The following is a 23,415-nucleotide window of genomic DNA, read 5'->3' on the forward strand; positions in this document are numbered from 1 at the left end:
TTGGTTGCATTTGTTCCATGTATGTGTGTGTGTTTACGTTTGTTTGTTGCAGGATAAGGAGTGAATCTGGAATAAGCAATTTGTGGTCCTTAAAGCTGTGAGTTGGTTTGTCAGAGGAGGGACAAAGGAGGCAAAGAAGGATGTCAGGAGGCTGTTTCTCCCATCCATCCAGACTCATGCTAGCTTAGTCCCACCAAGGTGTACAAACAGTTGCTACAAAGCGGGACAGGACAGAGAAACTGACAAAGTGGCTACATGAAACCCTGCACTCTCGCCCTCCTTCCATGCTCACTGGTACTACTCTTCATGGTACATCTTTAGCCATCAAAGAACTCTCAAACATGATTATCCCATATGGCCAAAATATGTTAACCCAGAGAAAAGAAAGCCAGCCAGTATGCCTCCTAACACAATGTTTAACCTCCTCCTCAATTTATGCCATATGGTGATAGCTTTAACTTTTCAGTCACCAGAGCATCTATTGAGGATCACTTGAAGACAATTCAGTGCATAACTGATAAAACTAATGGGAACACATCAAAAATCCTATCTAACAATGTAAAGAAAACAATGCAATAATAACTGGCTCAATTAGCAAAAGAAAACTCAATTGCAGTCCAGATTCCATGATCTAGAGCAAGAGTACCTAGATAGTGTCAAACCTGTTCGCCCAGTTTTGAATTGCATATCTTCCTTCTCTTCCATGAACTTTACAAAATCACTTCCTTATTCTGGAGGGTTTCCTGTTGTGTCTGTTAGATCCACCCATTCTATGTCATTCCCATTGTTTGCACTCTAGACTGGGCTCTCAGCATGACTGTTTCTTAACTCACATCCCTGGCTCCAGGCATGCTCCTAATCACAGTTACCAGGTTACTTACATACTCCAAAGCTGACGGTGGCTCTCAAACTCCTACTGAAGTTCATCTTAACTGCCCCAGCTTTTCTTTCATTTCTCCTACTCACATAATGCTGGTCAAACCAACCATTCAGCTAACTCTCAACTAAAAACCATTTCTCAGGTTTTTCTCAAGCTCAGAATATGCATGACTGTTTCTCTGCCAATTCAAATCCCACTCACCCTCAAGATTAAGTTCAGCACTCCTCTCTGCTACCAAGTACCAACATTTAATTATCTGACCCATTAGTTACAATCACTTCGAGATCAGAGACTATACCTTATACTTTCTTTATATTCTCCCTTGAAGCTGTCCTCATAGTAGAAACTCAATAATGACTCGTTGAATTAAAAAAAATGTGCTAAGCAGAGTTGTAAATTCTATCACTTGCAAATAAGAAGCCACTATTTTTGTCATTTTTCCTACTCCTTATTCATCCTCATTCCAACCACCCATCACAGACCTGTGCTTCACTGACAGCGGACTTGGTTAAACCAACCATTTTTTCTCCCAGTAAGATTCATGTAATCCCACTGCTAGAGAAAATAGAGCAAAATTAACGCATACTGATTTTTTAAACCTAGAGAAGTTTCCTTTCTGAACAGAACATCTATTTTGCCTCTTGCTTTCCATTTCCCCTAGAAGAATCTAAAGTATTTTCTTTCTCTACCTCCTGTGCTCCCTCCTAAAATAATGACATTTCCAGAAACTGGATTCATTTGATTTAAGTGTCTCAAAGTGAGCTGTGTTTCCTTTCAAAGTGAGAACCTTATAGTGAAGGGCAAGAGGAGAATGTGCAGCAGCAAACCTTGAAGTAATGAGGGAACTAAACAACTCTGAACAATCCAGAAGAGATAAGAGTAGTTAGGGCAAACATATAAATACATTCACAAACCCCTTACCCCACCTCCTCAAAAAAAAAAAAAAAATCCCCTCACAGAGACGATGCTGTATGATCAAATCATTGTTCTTAAAGTCACAAGTCCATCAGGATTAATAGCTAATGCCCATGGGGCCTAATATTTAGGTGATGGGTCGACAGGTGCAGCAAAGCACTATGACACACATTTACCTATGTAACAAACCTGCACATCCTGCACAGGTAGCCCAAAACTTAAAATGAATTAAAAATTTCTAAAAGATAGAATTTTTGAAAAACTAAATACTCTTTTTGTGGAAACAAAATGAGAATTAAATTTATGAGAAAATATTCTTAAATAAGAAGTTTCAGTTTTTAATAATATATAAATGAATGCAATTCAAATAAAAAATCTCAACAGAAATCATTTGAACTTGAAAAACAATCTTAACTGTATCTGAGAGAGAAATATGACACAATAGCAAAGAAATTTCTGACAAAGAAACAGTGACTGCCTTATCATATATTAAAATTTACTATAAAGCTACAGTATGGCTTAAGAAAAGAACTAGGGAGACGTAATCATGGAAGAAAAGTGGGACTTCTGAAATAGACCCTCACATATTCAATTATCTAGTATGGATGAACTTGGCATTTCAAATCACTGGGGAGAGGTGAATTTTTGTTTTTGTTTTTGTTTTTGTTTCAGTAATGATGCTAGAATATCTAGTGAAAAAAGTTGGAGCTCTACCTCACTATACTAAAATCACAGATCGATCTCAAATTTAGATGCAAAAAGTTACATCATAAAAAATACCAGATGAAAAGGTTTTGGGCTACAGGATTCATGGCACAAAGGCTCAAAAGCTATAAAAGAAAAAATTGATGAGGCTGATTGCCTGATAATTTTTAAAATCATTATGGAAAATAAAAATTTTAAACATAAACATAAGTGGTCATAAGATGAAGTGGGAAAAGTATTTGCAACAGATGTGACAAAAACATCTGCTACATTCCCTTAAAAAATAAGGAACACTTTTAGTATCAAAGAAGAAAAGATGAACAATCAAAGAAGAAAGTAGGTAAGAGACATGAATGTGCCCCTCCCAGAAGACAAAATCCACAGTGATAATTATGCATAGGTAAAAGAGAGCTCAGGCTCACTGATCAATACAATTATATTTTTTCACCTATCTATTTGGCAAAATTATTTTGAGTTGGTGACATTCAGTATTGGAAAGACAAGCAGGCTTTCTTATATACTCTTCATCACAAAACAGATGACTTAAATTGGAAGACAATTTATAAATATCGATGTAAATCTAAATGTGCTGTCTCATGACCCAGAAATCTTTCCTGTAAGAAGCTACCCTGTGGAGATAACTGCAGAAGCAAAAATCGTATTTCCAAGTATTTTTAAGGCAGAAGAAAGAGAAGAAGAAGAAGAAAAAGAAGAAGAAAGAAGAAAGAAGAAAGAAGGAAGAGGAAGAAGAAGAAGAAGAAGAAGAAGAAGAAGAAGAAGAAGAAGAAGAAGAAGAAGAAGAAGAAGAAGAAGAAGAAGAAGAAGAAGCAGCAGCAGCAGCAGCAGCAGCAGCAGCAGCAGCAGCAGAAGCAGCAGAAGCAGCAGCAGCAGCAGAAGAAGAAAGAAAGTAGAGAAGAAGGAGGAGGAGGAGGAGGAGGAGGAGGAAGAAGAAGAAGAAGAAGGAGGAGGAGGAGGAGGAGGAGGAGGAGGAGGAAAGAAGAAGAAGGAGGAGGAGGAAGGAGGAAGGAGGAGGAGGAGGAGGAGAAGGAGAAGAAGGAGAAGAAGGAGAAGAAGGAGAAGAAGGAGAAGAAGGAGAAGGAGGAGAAGGAGAAGAAGGAGAGGAAGAGGAAGAGGAAGAGGAAGAGGAAGAGGAAGAGGAAGAAGAAGAAGAAGAAGAAGAAGAAGAAGAAGAAGAAGAAAAGGAAAAGAGAAACATTATGGTCAACCCTAAAATAATTTTACATTTTATCTATTTTTAAAAATGAAGCAGAATTGCTTTTTACTACACATACTAAGTGGGGTATCTACTGTTAGATGCTGTGGGTGGAAAAGAGGATACTGTTCAAAACAATTTATTAGGTGATTTTATTTTTTATTTAATGAATATGAATGAGTTATCTATTATGATATAACAAATTACCACAAACTTAGCAGCTTAAAACAGCCAAAACTTACTTTCTCACACAGTTTATTAGTGCCAGGGCTATCTCAGCTGGAGGGCTCTAGCTCAAAGTCTTTCATGAAGTCTCAGTCAGGCTGTCTGCTGCGGCTGCAGTTATCGGAAGCTAAAGGACGCACTTCCTAGTTTACTTACGTGGTTGTTGGTGGCCTCAGTTCCTCACTGGCTGTCTACCAGAACCTCAGTGTTTTGGCACACGGTCATCTCCACAGACTGCCTGAGTGGCCTCACAGCATGCAGATGGCTTCCCTCACAGCGAGTAATCCAATAGGAGAGAATGAGGGCACTCAAAATGGAAGTCACGGTCTTTTCATAACCTAATAGCCAAAGTGGTGTGCCATCCCTTCCACAGTATCCTATACTATTCTAGCAGTGAGTCACTAAATGCAGCCTACACTCGGAGGGAGAGGATGGCACAGGGCATGAATGCCAGCAGTGGGGATCACTGGGAGCCATCTTAGAGGTTGTGCATCACCATAAATAACACGTATGTTGAGTGTATCTAGATATTTCTATAGATATAGCTATGAAAAATCATACACAGTAGGAAGATTATATAACCAAGTTTGTTGGAAACAGTCTTAGTTTGTGCCTGTTGTCCTGGCATAATTACAGCATTTTATCTCAAGTATACCAGTTTAAATAACAAATTATACTCTAAATAGGAAAACATCTGGAAGAATAGACATCAAAATATTAATATTGTTTATCTCTAGAAAATGAGACTGATAAGGCTTTTATGTTTGATTAATACAAGTGCATTATTTAAAAAAATACACATTGGATTCTCTCTCTGAATAACTCAAAATATTATCACATACATTCCACTTCAGAGACAGTGACTGGAGCCAAAAGGAAAGTCCAGGGAGACTTCAGCAATGGAGAAAAATGAAAGAATCACTTCCCTTTTTGGGTGCGCAGAAAGTCTCCACATGACTCACTGCTCCAATTGTTTCTCCGTTATACAGGAGATAGTTTCCCTGACTGTAGTATGGCTGGCGTCTTTTCTAGGCTTCTACCTTGCAGATCAAAAGGGGAGTTAAGCAAGTGGGCTGTGAGAGCTAGATAGTCAAGAGAGCAAACAATCCTAAAGTTAAGTCACTGGGATGAATCAGAGATGTTAGGCAAGGAGAGAAAGAAAAGAAACATCCTCCTTCCCCCTCTTTTCCCCACCTCCTTCCCAAGCTAAGCCACTGGGATGAATCAGATATGTCAGGCAGACAGAGGAAAAAAAGAGACATCTCCTTCCTCACTGCTTTATTTGTAGGGTCCTTGAGGAATGGGTGATATACCAGCCTTTGATTTTAACAACAGCAAAATAGAATGAAGTGTTAATTCGCCGCTACAGAGTGAAGCTTTACCATTTGCGATTCATTCCTTTGTGGTAGGACACCGCAATATAAGAAGCTATCAGGCTTTGATTTGAACCTGGAATGTGAATGTGGATCTTACTGCGAAGATTCAGCACAGTAAGGAAGTTTGTGAGTACTAGAGCCAGACTATTTTCTAACTATGTACACCTAAGCAAAGTCCTTACGCTCTTTGTGGCTCAGTTTCTCCATCAAGATGGTCTTAACATCCACAAACGAAGAGCTGATGCACAGTAAGCATTCATTAAATGCTATCTCTGAGCTGGGTGCAGTGGCTCACGCCTGTAATCTCAGCACTTTGGGAGGCTGATGCGGGTGGATCACAAGGTCGAGAGCTCAAGGCCATCCTGGTCAACATGGTGAAACCAAGTCTCTACTAAAATACAAAAATTACCTGGGCGTGGTGGCATGTGCCTGTAGCTCCAGCTATTTGGGAGGCTGAGGCAGAAGTGCTTGAACCAGGGAGGAGGAGGTTGCAGTGAGCCGAGATCGCACTGCTACACTACAGCCTGGTGACAGAGTGAGGCGCCATCTCAAAAAAAAAAAAAAAAAAAAGCGGGGGCGGGGGGGAGCGGCCGCGGTGGCTCATGCTTGTAATCCTAGCACTTTGGGAGGCCGAGGCGGGTGAATCACGAGGTCAAGAGATCGAGACCATCCTAGTCAACACGGTGAAACCCCGTCTCTACTAAAAATACAAAAAATTAGCTGGGCATGACGGTGCGTGCCTGTAATCCCAGCTACTCAGGAGGCTGAAGCAGGAGAATTGCCTGAACCCAGGAGGCGGAGGTTGCTGTGAGCCGAGATCGCGCCACTGCACTCCAGCCTGGGTAAAAAAAGCGAAACTCCATCTCAAAAAAAAAAAAAAAAAAAAAAAAAAAAAAGCTAGCTCGCTCTGGGCACCACTGTCTAAATGCCCTTATGCAAATAATTATTCACAGCCTGTTTCTTCGTAAAATAAGGATAACAACATCTTCATTTTGCATTTGCGAATGTTAAATGATAACACTGTGTAAAGTGCTTAAAATAGTGCCTAGCATATGGCAAACACAGAATAAATAAATAGCAGCTCTATTACTAAAAATATCATCATTACTGTCTAAAAAATGGAGCCAATCTAGGGTTAAATTGACTGGTAAAATCTGCATTAAAGCGTCTAGCACAGCGCTTGCACACAGTTGGTACTCAATAAATGTTCACTAAATCTGAACTTAATTTTCCATACTGCATCTCTGTTTTAAAAGTCCAAAGAGAATTTTCTGGACCACTTATAAGTTATAAATCTTAACATCTGATATACAAGGAGCAATCTTCTGGCTTCTTTATCAGTTCTTTCCTTTCGTAACAGAATGTTCAGTGGGATTTTATGCTGGAATTATGGTTTAAGTGCAAGGCTGGAGATGCAGCTGCTGAGTATCCGGCATGAGTTGGAAGAGCCCCTGGACAAGATGGCCCTCAGCAGGGCTGGAGGAAGAGTCTGATTGGCAGTCCAGCACCACCACCCCAACTGCCCCTCACCTTGGCCAACATGAAGGGAAAACTGGGAGCAAGAAGAACCTATTGAGAATGGGGATTCTTCGCTTCCCTGAAGAAGAGAGAGGACCCAAGAGAATCAAAGTTGGAGCTATCTGGCCAGAGGAGCGTCATTCATTGTTCCCTGTTTGGAGTCTGCTTAGCTAGGGGATGTGTTGATCTGAGCATGAGCTTCCTAAGCAAGAAGTAAAGGAAATTTTTTAAAAAGCAGTGAAGAGTGATTCTAAATGGTGAAGAGACAGTTTGAGACATTCATGGTAAGCCCCCTAAGCAGGAGGTGAGGGGCTTGGGCATCTCATTTGTAATGGGAAACCTTGATTTCTTGCTCAAGAGGAAACAGAGTGGACTCAGTTGAGCATTTCCCAATGACACAGATCTGCAGAGATTCTTTAAAAAACAGTGTACAATAGATTGGATCTCTACAAATTATATGAATGTATGAAATTATCACATGTACCCCAAAGCTATGTACATCTATAGTGCATCAATTTAAAGAAAGAAAAGAAACTTAGTCAGTGTACAAAACTTAAGCTTCACGGGGGTTTAAAGGCTTATCCAGGGGATAAGTATAACAAAGTGTGAGGATTTTTCCCTCTTATCTGAGAATTACAGTCAAAGCCCCACCCTGAGGCCAAGGTAGACTAAGTACCCCATCTTTCATGGTTACTACTCCACAGGTTATCTAAGTGGACCAGTCCTGTCATCACCCAGCTGATTTATACTGGGGAAGGAGCTGCCTTGGGAGTGGTATGCTTTGCAGTGAGGCCACAGCCTTTCCACCCCCACAGACAGGGAAGACAAGGGCTCTCCTTCCCTGCCAACACAGGAGAAGGACAGAGGAAACTCCAAACTAATCACCTGTAAAGAAGTAGGACCGGGTGTGGTGGCTTATGCCTGTAATTCCAGCACTTTGTGAGGCCAAGGTGGGAGGATTGCTTGAGCCCAGGAGTTGAAGACCAGCCTGGCAATATAGGGAGCCCCCTTCTCTACAGAGATAAAAATTAAAAATTTGCCAAGCCTACAGTCCCAGGCACTTGGGAGGCTGAGGTAAGAGGATTGTTTGAGCCCAGGAGGGCTGCAGTGAGCTATGACTGCACCATTGTACTCCAGCCTGGGTGCAGAGAGAGACCCTGTCTCAAAAAAAAAAAAAGAAAAAAAGAAAAGACAAGAAAAGAAAAACAAAGAAGGAAGAAAAGAAAGAAAAAAGAAGAAAGAAACAAAGAAACAAAGAAAGAAAAAGAAAGTCTGCAGAACCAACCAGACACCAAGCACTTCACTTCTGCACTTCATTCCTGGATCTTTCATCTGGCTGTCCCTGCACTATGAAGAAAGGGGAAAGGTAAATGAGAAGAGAGATGGTGAGACTGAGAGGGGTAGGCAGGAAAGAGCCCTTTGGCGTGGCAAGAATAGGGGATCTCCCTGTGGATGGAGTGTTTATCAGGACCCCACCTAAGAAGGTTGCCCGTCAGGCGAAAGAACCAGAACACTTTGCCCTTACCAGACTGGGCAGGCAGGCAGGGTTCACAGGGTTCACAGTTTCACCATCCCCAACAGAGAAAGGGACTATGAATACTCCCCTCCTCCCTGCCCAAACTGAAGCAGCAGCTCCTAGAAGAGGACAGAGTAGGCTCCATCTCAGAGAAGGCTCTCCTCGCCCTCCACCACAAGCTCCTAGAGGTTCTAGAGCCTGAGCAAGTGGAGATAGACACCAGAATTCTCACTGTGCTTTTAAATAAACAGCTAAATAGCAGAGTGAGACTGTCCCAAGAATCAAAGTGGATAAAAAAAACTTAATAAAACGTGACCAAGTTGTTCAGAGACCCATTAGAGCCAGCTAGTTGGGGTGGGGGTGGGGGTCAGGAGGTAGATTTGACATGGCACATTTGGAGCAGTAATTAGGAAACAATAAAGTAACTGTGTTTTTACCCCAAATTGAGACTCAGCTCACTGCTTACTGATCAGCTCACCAGAGTCTTGCTGCTGGCTCCTCCAACTTCCTCTTCTTTGCTATTGCAGGGTGGCAGGTTAAGTTGAGAGAATAGTTGCTTACAAAGTGAGCAATCCCCATCCAAGCCAGCCTGCCGCTGTCTCTTTGATTCTTCCAGTAATTGAGCTTTATGTTTCCCCCATGGGCTCAGGTATCTTTCAGTAAGGTTTTCAAGTGCTTTTCCTCTCCAGCATTGCACATGTTGCATAGATTAGCAAGAGTCCAAAGATATCACACCACTGAACTAGAGGGAGACCCCTGGCATCGCAATCATGATTCAGGCCCCACACTGAATGGACCAGAGTTGTGATTGGGACCTTTTCTGGACTGAATCAAATATAAACAGAGACAGCTGAGTTCTGAAAGCTAAGGCAAACCTGTGTTTGTTTTTCCCTCTATAGAAAGAAGTGGAGAGACTGAAGAATGTTTCTGCTCCTTTCACGACGTGTGCTACGTGCTTATTTGTCACATGGGGGAAGGCCTGCGTCCTCTTGGCTTACCACTTGTGTTCTCAGTAACTAGCACTGTTCATGGCACACAGAAGGCATCAAATACATATTTGTTGGATAAAGGCATGAAGGAGTGAATAAATGAACTGGTAGTGAACATTTATTGCCTAGAGTCTTAATAATAGACAATAAATGAAACTGCCCCGAAAAGGTATTCAGATAGCGGTCTACCAGACTTTCAGACAATCTGATGTTTTCATTCATCCAGCAAATGCTCATTAGACATTTAGTAAAACTGTGACCAGGGCCTTGAGACAGACAAATATCAACAAGACTCCATTTATAGCCCCAAAGCACCAAAACAACAGTGTGTAGAGCCATTTCACACAGGTGAAAGGGAGTAGAAGGACCCAATGCAGATTATATCGGGCAATGTCATCAAAGTCACCAACACCTGACTTCCAAAACATCAACCCAACAAAATATCATCATGGAGTTTCACCCACCATCAGGTGAGTACGATCTGCTCCAGATTCATGCTCAAGATGTTTAATTTTAGTAAATAGGAAAATGACTCTCAAAATTAGGGTTGTGAAATATATTTCCATCTTATTTAAGACATTTTTCCCTTGAAATCTCTACCTTATCATGAAGTAAAAGTTCATTTTCCTTTTTAAATCACAGTTTTATTTCATTGCCAAAGTCTTAGAAGAAAGAAAGGTATTGCTTTTTAAATGGAGATAAAACACCATGCTAATTATCAGCTGTACTGTAATGGAGAGGATAACCATGAAAAATAAAAGTACATGTACCACTGCACTAAATAAATTCCTGATAGCAGGGTCTCTGCAATGCTGAATGAAGGGTTTAGCTGTCACTGCACATATCCAGTTGCATGGGGATCTTTTTTCATTGCCTGACCTATTGTAAATCCACCTAAGGGAAATTTTATTATTTAATTTAACAATCATAGTATGTCTGCTATTTATGCAATCATTATGCACCCTTAAAGACGGAAAACCCCAAATCTACATTTAGCCAAAGCCAAAGATTTTCTATGAACAACCAAAGATGCCAGATATAAGAATTGGTGTTTACTGTTGGTGGGGGTGTAAATTACTTCAACCATTGTGGAAGACAGTGTGGCAATTCCTCAAAGACATAGAGGCAGAAATACCATTTGACCCAGCAATTCCATTACTGGTTATATACCCAAAAGAATGTAAGTTATTCTATTATATGTTCATTGCAGCACTATTCACAACAGCAAAGTCATGGAATCAACCTAAACGCCTGTCAATGATAGACTAGATAAAGAAAGTGTGGTACATATACACCATGGAATACTATACAGCCATGAAAAAAATGAGATCGTGTCCTTTGCAGTGACATGGAAGGAGTCGGAAGCCATTATCATCAGCAAACTAACCCAGGAACAGAAAAACAAACACCACATATTCTCACGTATAAGTGAAAGCTGGTCAATGAGAACACATGGACACATGGGGGGAGGAGCAACAACACACCTGTCAGGGGTAGGGGAAGGTGGGGAAGGAAGAACATCAGGAATAATAGCTAACGAATGCTGGGCTTAATACCTGAGTAATGGATGATGTGTGGAGTAAACCACTATGGCACACATTTACCTATGAAACAAACCTGCATATCCTGCACATGAACCCCTGAACTTAAAATAAAAGTTGAAATAAAAAGAAAAAACTATTATAGAATTAAGTCAACTTAAAGTTGTGAAATGACAGTGTTATTATCATAAAAATAGTAAATAAACTAATTTTCCAATGAAGATCATTGGTTAAATACATTTAATGATATTCACATGATAGAAAATTATGCAAGCTTTAAAATGCATGTCTGGGCTAATGTTTAATGGCATGGAAGAAATGCTTGTAGTAGCATTCATTTTAAGTGAATAAATTCAAGAAACAAAAATTTTAAAAGAATAATTGGTATTTAAAACTAAAAAATGTGAAAACATTAATTCTAGAAATTTATACCAAGAAAATAAACAGGTAAGTGTTTAAGATGTACATAAAAGGATGTTCACCACATCATTATTTATAAAAGTGAGAAACTGCAATATAAATATCCAATAATAGTAGATTAATTAAATAAATTTGTATCTATCCTAACAATGGAAAATCAGCCATTAGAAGAGATGATGTAGACTGCACATACTATTACTAGAAAAATATTTGCAATGTACTGTTGAGTTCATTATATTTTTTTTTGTTTGTTTGTTTTGAGACGGAGTTTCGCTCGTTACCCAGGCTGGAGTGCAATGGCGCGATCTCGGCTCACCGCAACCTCCGCCTCCTGGGGTCAGGCAATTCTCCTGCCTCAGCCTCCTGAGTAGCTGGGATTACAGGCACACGCCACCATGCCCAGCTAATTTTTTGTATTTTTAGTAGAGACGGGGTTTCACCATGTCGACCAGGATGGTCTCGAACTCTCGACCTCGTGATCCACCCGCCTCGGCCTCCCAAAGTGCTGGGATTACAGGCTTGAGCGGCTGCACCCGGCTATATTTTTGTTTTATTTACACACACATTGGTATAATGATCCAAAGACTATAAATCAAAATATTAGCAATATTTCGGTTTGTTAAATGTCACTTTTACAAATGAAAATAGTGTTGCTTTTATCCTTTAAATACCAACCTTGCGAAAGTACAGATTTTTAAAGATGCTTTTTAATTTCCTACGTTCAGCTATTCCACAAATACATATGAAGAAATTGCTCAAAAAGAAGTCTAATGTAAATTTGTCAGCAGCATGAATAATCTTTTTTAAAAGTGTTTTTTATGATAACACTTGGACAATGAATAGTTATTTTTCCAAAATAAAAAATTATAAAGCTATTTTTTCACAAGTTTGTATATTAAAAAATATTTAATTGTATGAGAAAATACTAAAGGTTTTGATTGAATAAAAGAGGATTTAAAATTAAATATACAAAATACATACAATTTAGTAATACACACATGCAAACAAACATACACAAAAGAGACTGTTTACAATGAGTATTTCCAAGTGAGGGAATTTGAGCAGGCTTTTTCTTCTTTTTACTAAACTTAAAATTTTTGTATAGTAATTATGTATTCTTTCCAAAATTGGACAAATAATAAACGCTATAAATTGTTTGAATGAACACGGGGGACATAAAATCATGTACTATGTATGTTAATTTTATCAATAATGAAAACACACGCTTTATTCTAAAAGGCTCTTTTCTCATTACAGTCACCTGGAAATCTCTGGTAGTGTCCTCTGTGCTTAACATCTGAAAAATGGAGAATGTGTGGTTCTGAATTTATTTCCACTTCTTCCTGGCACCTAATTAGAGCAACACAGTTCTTACAGTCTTGGCTGCTTCCCTCTCATGCAATGCCACGGCTAGAAAACAGCTCAACTGAAAAGGGGGAAAAATCGATGGCTTCAACTCATTATCATTATCCAAAACAGATAAACTACAACCAACCCTTGGAATCCCACATTACTCAATTTCTTACTGAAAACTAGGAATCTCTTCTTATCTGTGGAGGATACATTCCAAGACCCCCAGTGGATGTCTGAAATTTCAGATGACACCAAGCCCTATATACTGCTTTTTCCTATTTTTTCCTATACATATATACCTATGATAAAATTTGATTTATAAATTAGGCACAGTAAGAGATTAACAATAATAGCTAATAATAATATGGAACAATTATAACAATACACCTGCATCATGTCTCTTGCATTTTGGGGCCATTATTAAAGTAAAATAAGTGTTCCTTGAACACAAGCACGGTGATCCCACAACCAAGATGGATTAGGTGACTCATGGGCAGCAAGTGTCAACAGTATGGAATCGTTGAATGAAGGGAAGAGTCACATCTCAGGCAGGACATAGTGGGAAAAAGCGAGATCTCATCACACTACTCAAAACAGAGCACAATTTAAAACTTGTGAATTGTTTACTTCTGAAATTTTCCATTTAATATTTTTGGACCAAATTAACCATAGGCAACTGAAGCGATGGAAAGCAGAACCATAGATATGGGAAAACTGCTGTTAATTAGCCTATAAATTTTATCAAATCAGGGACCATGCCTTGTATTGATCACTGTATTGCCAGCATCTAACTGGTACACAATAGGCATTTAGCAAACGTGGTTGAATGAATGATTGAAATCAGTTGATTTACTGCTGGGCTCTTCTGCCTTCCATAAAATTTTGCAGGCCATAATACAGCACCCTCAACACTAATGGTAAAAAAAGAGGGTGTATCACAAGGTCACATTTCATTTTCAGATATCCTTTTACTGAAAGTACAATTAATAGGCATAGAATGTGCCCAAAGACACAAATTTTCTCTTCATTATGGACTAATAATTAGCAATTATTCAGCATCTAATCCTCTCAAGGTAAGTACTGCCACCTGTGGCTAAGGCTCAGGAAGACCATGTACATTGTTCAATGTCACAAAGTTAATAATAAATGACAGAACCAGGATTAGATCCTGATCTCTGGGACTTCAAAGTCCAGACATTTTCTAGGTGGGAACAAGCTTCCTGTCATCCCACCCAGCCAGGTGAGAATGGCTGTGGATTCTACATTAGTTATCTGGTTTAATTATCATCAGAAACCTATGAAGTAGATTAGCACATTACACTCATTTTTCAGATGATACAACAAAGGTACAAAGACATTAAGTAACTTGGCCAAGGTCACACAGCTCCCGAAAGAGCCAGGTCAGAATGAGAAGCTAAAATAAATTATTTTCCCAGAAATCTATCAAATCCATTATGAGAGACTGCATTAATGATACACAGTCATCATTATTTCCAAGATGATTCACAACTTTGTCAAAAGACTAACTGGTCATACTCTACACTAACTTGCATAATTATTCAATTGATCCGACTAGTTTCCTAAAATTCTTTGCTCTCAAATGAAGGCTGATGGACTCCCAAGTTTCCAAAAACAAAACAAAACAAAAAAAAACCCATTATAATTTTCCACTTGAGTATTGACTATACAGTACAGACCAAAAACTCTCCAACCACCTCCATTTGCAAGGCAGAGAACAAAAGCACAACTGTATCTAATATTGAGAAGTTATAATCAAACCAACAAGCTATAAAACATGTTCCATTCTCCTCCCTGGACAAATATACCTGCATAACAATCTGGAATGCCAGATTCAAATTTAGACTTCTGAAACTCCCGGAAATTTGGTCCTGCAATCTAGGGACACAGGGCAAGCCTCATGTGCATATGTGGGCTCCAAGGCACCATATCAAAGTTCCTTTCACAATGTCCCCTTCCCTCAAAGAGCTTTCCCTTGGCCATCCCTTGCGCCCTCTGGTGTGTGGTATAGGACTGTACATACCGGGGGTGAAAGGGAAAGCCACTCTCAGGGAGAAGATTGGGGAAAATGCTCCACACAGGCAGGCAGGCTGGCTTGGGTTATTATGGCAAAAAATTCCAGGTTCTAGAAATGCCCTATTAAGACACTGCCTCAAAGGGTGAAACCAGAGAAAAAGAAGGATGTGGCCCCTTAAAGTATAGGGCAAAGGCATTAGTGTTCCCCTTTCACCAGGGGAACACTAATGAAAATCTTCAACAGCTCTTACATGTACTTTCAACAGAGGCGTTAACTTAAATAAATACCCTAAAATGCCTCCCCTCTCCTGACCCTCCCCTGACCAAGACCTATTTATCAAGTACAGTTCATTCAGTCCTCTTCCAGGAGGACTTCTCTAGCAACTCAGGCCCACAGAGACACCTCCTTTCACTAAACAGTCATAGCATTCACCTTGTAGTTTCCAAAGTTACTTCTTAATTACACGTATTTTCAAGGTTTCTTAAATCCTGTCAGTTGGGCAGGTTTTGTTTCTGTAAATCAGTGGTTCTCAATCAGGTGCAATTCCGCACCCCCCCCCCACCCACGGGGTATTTTGCCAAGTCTGGAGACATATTGGGTTGTCTCATTTAATGGACAGAGGTCAGGGAAGCTGCTGAACAGTAGACAATGTGCCGGACAGCTCTCCACAGCAAAGCAGCGCGCAGCCTAAAACATCAAGACAGTTGAGACTAAGAACCTCTGCTATAGAGTAAGAGCTCTTTGAGAATACAGAGGATGCTTACTCCTCTGATCTGCCACACCGACAAACACAGTGCTGGACACACAGCAGGTCTCATTAAATATTAGTCGACCAAATCACAATGAGATACCATCTTACACCGGGTAGAATGGTGATCATTTAAAAAATCAGGAGACAACAGATGGGGGAGAGGATGTGGAGAAATATGAACACTTTTACACTGTTGGTGGGAATGTAAATTAGTTCAACCATTGTTGGAAGACAGTGTGGTGATTCATCAAGGATCTAGAAAGAGAAATACCATTTGACCCAGCAACCCCATTACTGGGTATATACCCAAAGGATTAGAAATCATTCTATTTTAAAGACATATGCACACATATGTTTACTACAGCACTGTTCACAATAGCAAAGACTTGGAACCAACCCAAATGTCCATCAATGATAGACTGGATAAAGAAAATGTGGCACATATACACCATGGAATAGTATGCAGCCATAAAAAATGACGAGTTCATGTCCTTTGCAGGAACACGGATGAAGCTGGAAACCATCATTCTCAGCAAACTAACACAAGAACAGAAAACCAAACATTGCATGTTCTCACTCATCAGTGGGAATTGCACAATGAGAACACATGGACACAGGGAGGGGAACATCACACACTGAGGCCTATCAGGAGGTGAGGGACTAGTGGGGGGATAGCATTAGAAATACCTAATGTAGATGACCAAGTGATAGATGCAGCAAACCACCATGGCATGTGTATAACTATGTAACAAAACTGCACGTTCTGCACATGTACCCCAGAACTTAAAGTATAATAAAAAAAAAAAAAAAACAGTTGTTGACTGATGATTGGGTGGCCATCTGGTTCCATACCATCCTAAGCATTCATTCACATTATATTTAAGCAAAATTTGGTATGCCAGGGACCATCCTAGGCTTTGGGAATGCAACTATGAATGAGGCACAGTTCCTGCCTGTGAGAAACGTAAAATTTAGCAGGGACGGCAGGCAAGTGCACTTGCATTTTTAATACCACAAGATTAATGCACCTGTTGCTACCAGTTATTCGCATATAACTCTGTTTATTTTCTGTCTCGCATCATTAGCCTATAAATTCCAAGAAAGCAAAATTTTGTTCAGTTCAAGCTACAGACACAGCATCTCCTATAGTAGACACAGAGTGACAGGTATTTTGGATAACTGAAAGCATTACAATCATATGTAACATGGTATTAAAAAAAAAAGACAATAAGCTTCTAAGCCCAGCCTGGGAAGGGAGGAAGGAGTAAGGGAAGCTGCCTTGAGAACTAACAAGGACTGAGCATTCATTATATGCTGGAAATAGTTCTAAGCATTTTCAACATATTATCTAATCTAATTCTTATAACAATCCTATAAGAAGCCGCATTCTACAGACAGAGAAATGAGCAGCGAAGGCTGATTTGCTCAAGAACACAGCAAGTGATGAAATCAGGATTTGAATACAGCTGACTTCAGAACCTGTGCTCTTAACCACTATAATGCACTATCAAGAGATGAGAAGCAACTGTCCAGGAAAAAGGCAGGAAGACGTGGTCTTAAAGTCAAGTCATTCCAGGTGGAGGGGATAGCTAGAGCAAAACCAATACAGCCTGGCCTATTTCAGGAACCAGAACGATTCCAATATTAGCAAAGATTAAAAAGGAAAACTGATGAAAGATGACATTGGAGAAGTAATCAGAGCCAAATCATGAGAGAGATGTATACAGCATTGCTTTGTTTATCCAAAATTAACAGGGAACAAGCATGCGGTTTAGAATTAAATAGCTCCAGGTTGGAAATCAAGCTCCATCATTTTGTTCGTGGATCTCTCTAAACGTCCATATCCTTATCTGTAAAACAAGGAACATACACAAACTTACTTTATAAGGTTGCTTTGGGGACAAAAAACGTATATAAGTGCTAAGAACTGGGCCTGGTATATTTTATGTATCCAATAAATGTTAGTGATTGGTTTTTACGATTATTAGGGATGGAATTTTTCCGCATTTGTAAATTTGCAACATAATTGTAGCGTATTTTCTTGAGCACCAAAACTCATTCAACCATCTTTTTCCTAAACTACCTTTTCAAAGTGAATTCCACAAATCCCCAACTTACAAACACTAAACTTACATTTTATCTGTACAGATGGCTGCACGTACACTCATACCCTCCATTCTCAATGCCCTTCTCCTGCCACAAGGACAACTATGGAAATTTCTGAGCTTTTATCATCCCTGGATTCAAAAATAGGGAAATAAAAGAGGCCACATGAAGGTGGAACTGCTGAAAGTAGTCGTTTGGTCAGAATTTTGGAAAAGAAAGAACCTGACTGCTAAGAGTAATGGTTACTACCCAGTGAGTCAACAGAATTTTCAAAACAACTTCACTGTGTTAACCTCTATCCTGTTTCCCAAACCCACCGGTAACAGTGATGTGTCATCTCTGCTGATGGCTAACCTGCAGCCAGTACCCTCAGATCCTTGATGTTTGTCCATTTCTAATGAGCCACATCTTAAGTACCTTCAGAGATTCCTGGCTTCATCTTACCACCCAACCGACTTTTCTATGGTGGTCTGCATGGGTGACTTCATGACTTTCCATACAATAAACACACCAGGCACTTCAAATCTCTCTGCCTTCACCTTGGCTGGCCTCTCTTCCTGGAATATACTACTATCCTCGCCTCTTATCACCATGCCACCCTACCATCATTCGAGGCTTACTCCAACCACCACCTCCTCTCTGAAACCCGATTTCCCTCCCTTCAGTAGAATTAAATGTCATGTTCTGGGAATGTCCCCAGCGCTTAGCTGGTGTTTCTATTGTTAAAACAATCACCTATTAAACAGAGATATGTGGCAAGCATCATACTAGGTGCTGTCTATATGACAGCATGTAATTTTCACCACAAACTTATAAGACATTTTTACAAGCCCCATTTTACAAATGGAAGAACTGAAGCTCTGAGAGCTGGACTTACCAATGATTACACAACTAGAAAGCGATACAGCCAGGTTTCCAACCATGTTCTCACAGCTCCCAAGTCCACAAGATTTTCACTCTGCCATTTCACTTTCACAAGGTTTCCTCTCTTTGATAGCCTTATTTCCAGTTAGTTGATTATATGCATTACTTGTCTCTTGCACGAGATTATAGCAACTCTCTTGAACACCAGGGCATGCTCATTTTCATAAATGTGGATAATAATGTATCCACTTATACAAGATTCTTATGAGGATTAAATGAGACAATACATACTAGCATAGCATCAGGCAGAAAACAAACACCTAATAACTTGTTAGTTTAATTGTTACTATTATTGTTACCATGCCAGGTGCCAAGAATAAAATCTTGCACATAAATTCTGAGTTCAGGTTCATTTCTGAGGAGCAAATGAAATGGGTGAGGATCTGATGGAAGAAACTCACAGTGCTTTGGTTTGGCATTTCCCACTACCACTCAATCAGAAGCAACAAGAATGAAGACAGTTTCTACGATAGGATCTATTGATTTCTTATCTATTACCATATCAACATTAGGAAAACTTCCTGTTCAGTTCAGAACTCTGTATTACAGCTTTCTTACTTTCTTTCTGCCACCTCCTATGCAGTTTGACAAGGTTCTCCTCTGAGAATTCAGTACATATCAAGTTCTCAGCTAGAAGAAGAAAATTACAAAAGTAAATGGAAGCACAGAGGGCAAAATAAAATCTGAAATTTTGGTGTTTATAAACAGAGTAAACTCTTTTCTCTTCACAGAATTTAACTGTATGTTAAGTCATTGCATTTATTTAATCATGTGTCAATCATCCTCTACTAGGAGGTAAACTCTTAGTAGAGGAGGCTATCTATCCATCCTATTCACTGCTCTCCCTCAGGGCCTAATACATCAGGGCCTAATACATATCATGAAATATTGGTTGATTGATTGCAATTATTTGTATTCATGTACGTATACACATATATATTTTTATGCATATATGACATCATTCCATGACTTGTGAATAAATGGGCATATATCTCCACATATAAGTGCACCTTGTGCATTTGTGTGCATATATTTGTATTTATGCAGAAGATGTTTCAGACTGAAGAAAAACAGATGCTTGTTTGTCAAAGTTGTGTCTCCTTAACATGATAATGGCTTCTGACGGACCTGTCTAATATTTAATATACACTACTGCCATATACTAACAATCCAAATGTTAAAGAACATTAAATGTGCACGTAAAAAATAATGAACTTAAACCAAGAAACTTCTCCTACCTTTCATAAGTGTATCTGGCTGGGGAGAGAGGTAAGGACCAATAATGTTTCTCTGTAAATATGGCAGGAGAAACATTCCAAATTCTCACAGGCTGGCCAGATTTCCTTATTTAGGTTGTAACATATACCAGAAATTATAATTTATAACAATTATAAAGCAATCATTTTCTGGGTATGCAATGTGCCAGATACTCGGCATCAGTTTTTATTTAAAATTTAAACTTTATGGCCAAGCACGGTGGCTCACGCCTGTAATTCCAGCACTTTAGGAGGCCGCGGTGAGCAGGTAACAAGGTCAAGAGTTCAAGACCACCCTGGCCAACACGGTGAAACCTCATCTCTACTAAAACACAAAAATTAGCTAGGTGTGGTAGTGGGTCCCTGTAGTCCCAGCTACTCGAGAGCCTGAGGCAGGAGAATCATTTGTACCTGGGTGGAGGAGATTGCAGTGAGGCAAGATCGCACCATTACACTCCTCCAGCCTGTGCAACAGGGTGAGACTCTGTCTCAAAAAAAGAAATTAAACTTTAAAACTATTCTGCAATGTAGATAAACAAGAAAGCCAGAACTCAAAAAATATAGTAACTTGCCAAAGATTCTCTGCTGTTTATCTAGTGACGGTATACTCAGTACACATATTTAGAATTCTACTCTGAAGCTCAAACTTGTTTCAATAAGCAATGGTGCTTTTTACACGGTTTTACGGACACTAACTCTGAGGGATATGTGTTTAGGCAGTTTTTATAGTGTATGGGTTTTAACAAGTAATTCTCTGCACATAGAGACCAGACCAAATAACAGCCAAACACACTGACGATTACTCCAGACTACAGAAAGCAAGAAGCAAATGTGTCTCAGAAACGATCAGCCTGTGTTTCTCAGAATATGAAGCATTTTCCACTTGATTGTGTCCTCTAACAAGAAATCTATTCTCTAACAGGGCTTCATTATTCCTCCTCCTATATTAAAAAAAAAAAATGGACTCTTTCATTGCAAACCAATGGGAAGTTCTTAACTCATTTCCTTACATCACTTGAAATGAAAGTGCTTTCTGTCTTTAGAGAAAGGCATTGCTGGATGTGATGCCTTCTGCCAGCTTTTGAGTCCCACAATCAATACTGTGAAGGAAAGAAAAAATTAACCCTTAGATACTTTTAGGAAGAGTGGGGTTATTTTTAAATTCAATGATGATAGAGTTCTAAAAAGACAAGGAAAGCCCTTCCTTCCAAGGGGAATGCAAACTGGCTCTATTATCTTTCTAACCCTCTTTCCAGGAGGAGGTCTGAGGAGGAGAGGGAAATCTGATGTTTAAAGGTTTTTTTAAAAAAATATATAGATGCTCCTGAATATTTGTAAATAACTGCAGTGAAAAATGTTGATGTTGGAACTCACCTGTCCCTGCACTGATTAGAAAGATCCTCTGCAGAGCAGAGGAGAGCATTTCCCACCCAGACCACTACAATCACAGGAAGAAGCCAACCACAGTATTTTCAGCCCCAGGGACTAAAGGTGAAAGGGGGCACCTCGCAGTGGTGGAAGCACCAATGTGTTCCCTCAACATGTCTGGGGAGGTGGAGAGAAAGGGGAAGCAGTTCTGCCTTCACTTCAATCTAAGTACACAACCTCTGCTGCCAGGAACTTATTTTTGGACATTTAATCTAAAATTCCCAGAAAGGAAGGGGATCTACAACCTCTGAGTGATCCACAGAGTTCTGATTTCCAACCTGGCTTGGGGGTTTTATTTGTGTTGACTTCAAGAGCCTACCTGAAGTACATCTCCTGTCTTCCAGAGGCATCCACAGTCTAAGCCAGTAAAAAGAGCTGGGAGCTTTGGAGCTTTAAGTGATGAAAATTCCAGCCCCCGCAGGTCAAAAGTAATGACCTTGGGGAAGTTACTCATCCTTCTAAAGAATCAATTTGTGGTCAACAAGATGAGATAATAACACTGGAAAGTTGAGATTTCAACACAAAAAATTGCATAGTAACGTCTCTTAGTAGGACGCCAGTAAGTGCTAGTCATTTGCTGTGGGCACACTGCACAAAGCTGCGGGATCTGTCCATGTTTCCACTGCCCATCACTCCCACATTGGGGATTTATGTTACCGAATGTGCACCCTACCTCAGGGAGATGTCTTTTACCTGCTTTTTGTTCTCTACAGCTTCAAATGTGTGCAGAGCCCAAGAGATAAATCCTCATTAAGTGCAAAAGACTAAGTTATACTGGGTTCTCCTTGCCTCTGGTTATCCGCAAATTGCTAAATACAACTCCGGCTTGGGAAGAAATGCGTAGAGTCTTTACGTGCGCAAAGCAGGTGTCTGCATATCTCTGGGGGTCTGGGATGGGAAAGGGACCCTGAATAAGTCTCCAGGTTGGGAATGGCACAAATGGAGGGAAGGGACAAGGAAGAGCGGCTGAAAGGGACGTCTCTGCGAGGCGGTGCAAGGCAGTCCTCGCAGGTGACCCTGTCCTCTGCACACCGGGAGGAAAGGACGCTAGAGGGGAGGAGCCGCGAGGGCTGGAGTACCTGAACGCTCTGGCCGCGGTCTGGTTCCTCCTCCACGCCGTGCCCTGTTGCAGCACCCCCTGCACGATCTCCTTCTCGTTAGGCAGCCGGTAGACCGGGAAGATGTAGAGCCAGCAAAGGACCACGACACAGAGGGCACTGGCTCCCATGGGCAGCCGGGTCCGCGGGAACTTCCACGCCAGTACAGCCATGGCCCCTCTAGACGTTTGTCGCCGGGCCCGCCCGCAAGGGCTCATCTCAGCCCCGGCGTCCCAGGGGCGGGGGCCGGGGCCTCAGCACAAAGCTAGGCGAAGTGGCAGCAGAGGGTCCCCCAACTGCCGGCCCCCCATGCACACACACCTTTCGGTTTCCTGCTTGCAAATGCACGCACGCTTCTTCGGCCCCGTCGGCCCCAAAGGTCAGAGCAAGGATTTTTTTAAATGCAACTTTTCTAAGGATTTCTTTCTAGGGGAAGTGGCTGGGGGGCAAGTCACGATCTATGGCCATGGTCGTTTCCCCTGCAGAAGGCGGGCGCTGGGGTCTCCAAGAGCGCAGAGAGCGGCGGCGGCGAGTCGCTCCTGCCGGTTCTGCAGCATCACGGTCGCCCTCGGCGAGGGTCCGGGAAAAAGCTCTGCTGTCTCCCAGACATTTGGCCCGTGGCGTCCCCTTGTCCCCTTCCGAGAGCGATGCTCCTGCGCCCTTCGCCGCCTCCCGCGCTGCTGCGCCCCCAGGAACCCCACCCCCCCTCCCCACTCCAGACGCGCTCTCCGCGCTGCGCTAAGTCCTTGGAAATTTCCACGGCGGCCCGGGACCGCTATCCTGCCCCGGGCTCCTCCGCCTTGCCCGCCAGGACCCTCGTTCCCCACCCCTCCCGGAGAAGAAAAGAACTCGCTCTCATCAGTTAATTCAGCGGCGCGCCGCAGCCTTCCGCTGCGCCCCGGACTTCACAGACAAACGCCCGGGGATTGGTGGAAATCAAGGTCTCCCCCTCCCTCCCCCACCCGCAAAATTGCCTCCTTCGACCCGCTGCGAGCCGCGACACTCGCCCAGAGCGCGCACCCCTCACTCGTGCCCTTGTTCTTTGGAGATAACGGCAGACAATAAAAAACAACAGCACCCCGCCAATAGAAATAGATCCGTCCTCAAGTGTGGCGGAGACTGGCTAATATCCTGACCCTTCGACACGCGGCCGGTGTGCCCAGGCTG

At 41.2% G+C, this 23,415-nt stretch overlaps 1 protein-coding gene across 1 annotated transcript in view; it reads right to left on the bottom strand.

Annotated features, from left to right (window-relative positions):
- Positions 1 to 22,948, bottom strand: part of ST8SIA1 (ST8 alpha-N-acetyl-neuraminide alpha-2,8-sialyltransferase 1) — a 154,684-nt gene extending 131,736 nt beyond the window's left edge. Inside the window, exon 1 of the mRNA XM_003926568.3 lies at positions 22,231 to 22,948. Within this exon, the coding sequence (XP_003926617.1) occupies positions 22,231 to 22,466 (236 nt within the window). The 5' untranslated portion in view covers positions 22,467 to 22,948. The remainder of the gene's footprint in view (positions 1 to 22,230) is intronic.
- Positions 22,949 to 23,415: the final 467 nt, after the last annotated feature.

The sequence above is a fragment of the Saimiri boliviensis genome, chromosome 7 (genome assembly GCF_048565385.1).
Source record: "Saimiri boliviensis isolate mSaiBol1 chromosome 7, mSaiBol1.pri, whole genome shotgun sequence".
Lineage (NCBI taxonomy): Eukaryota > Metazoa > Chordata > Mammalia > Primates > Cebidae > Saimiri > Saimiri boliviensis.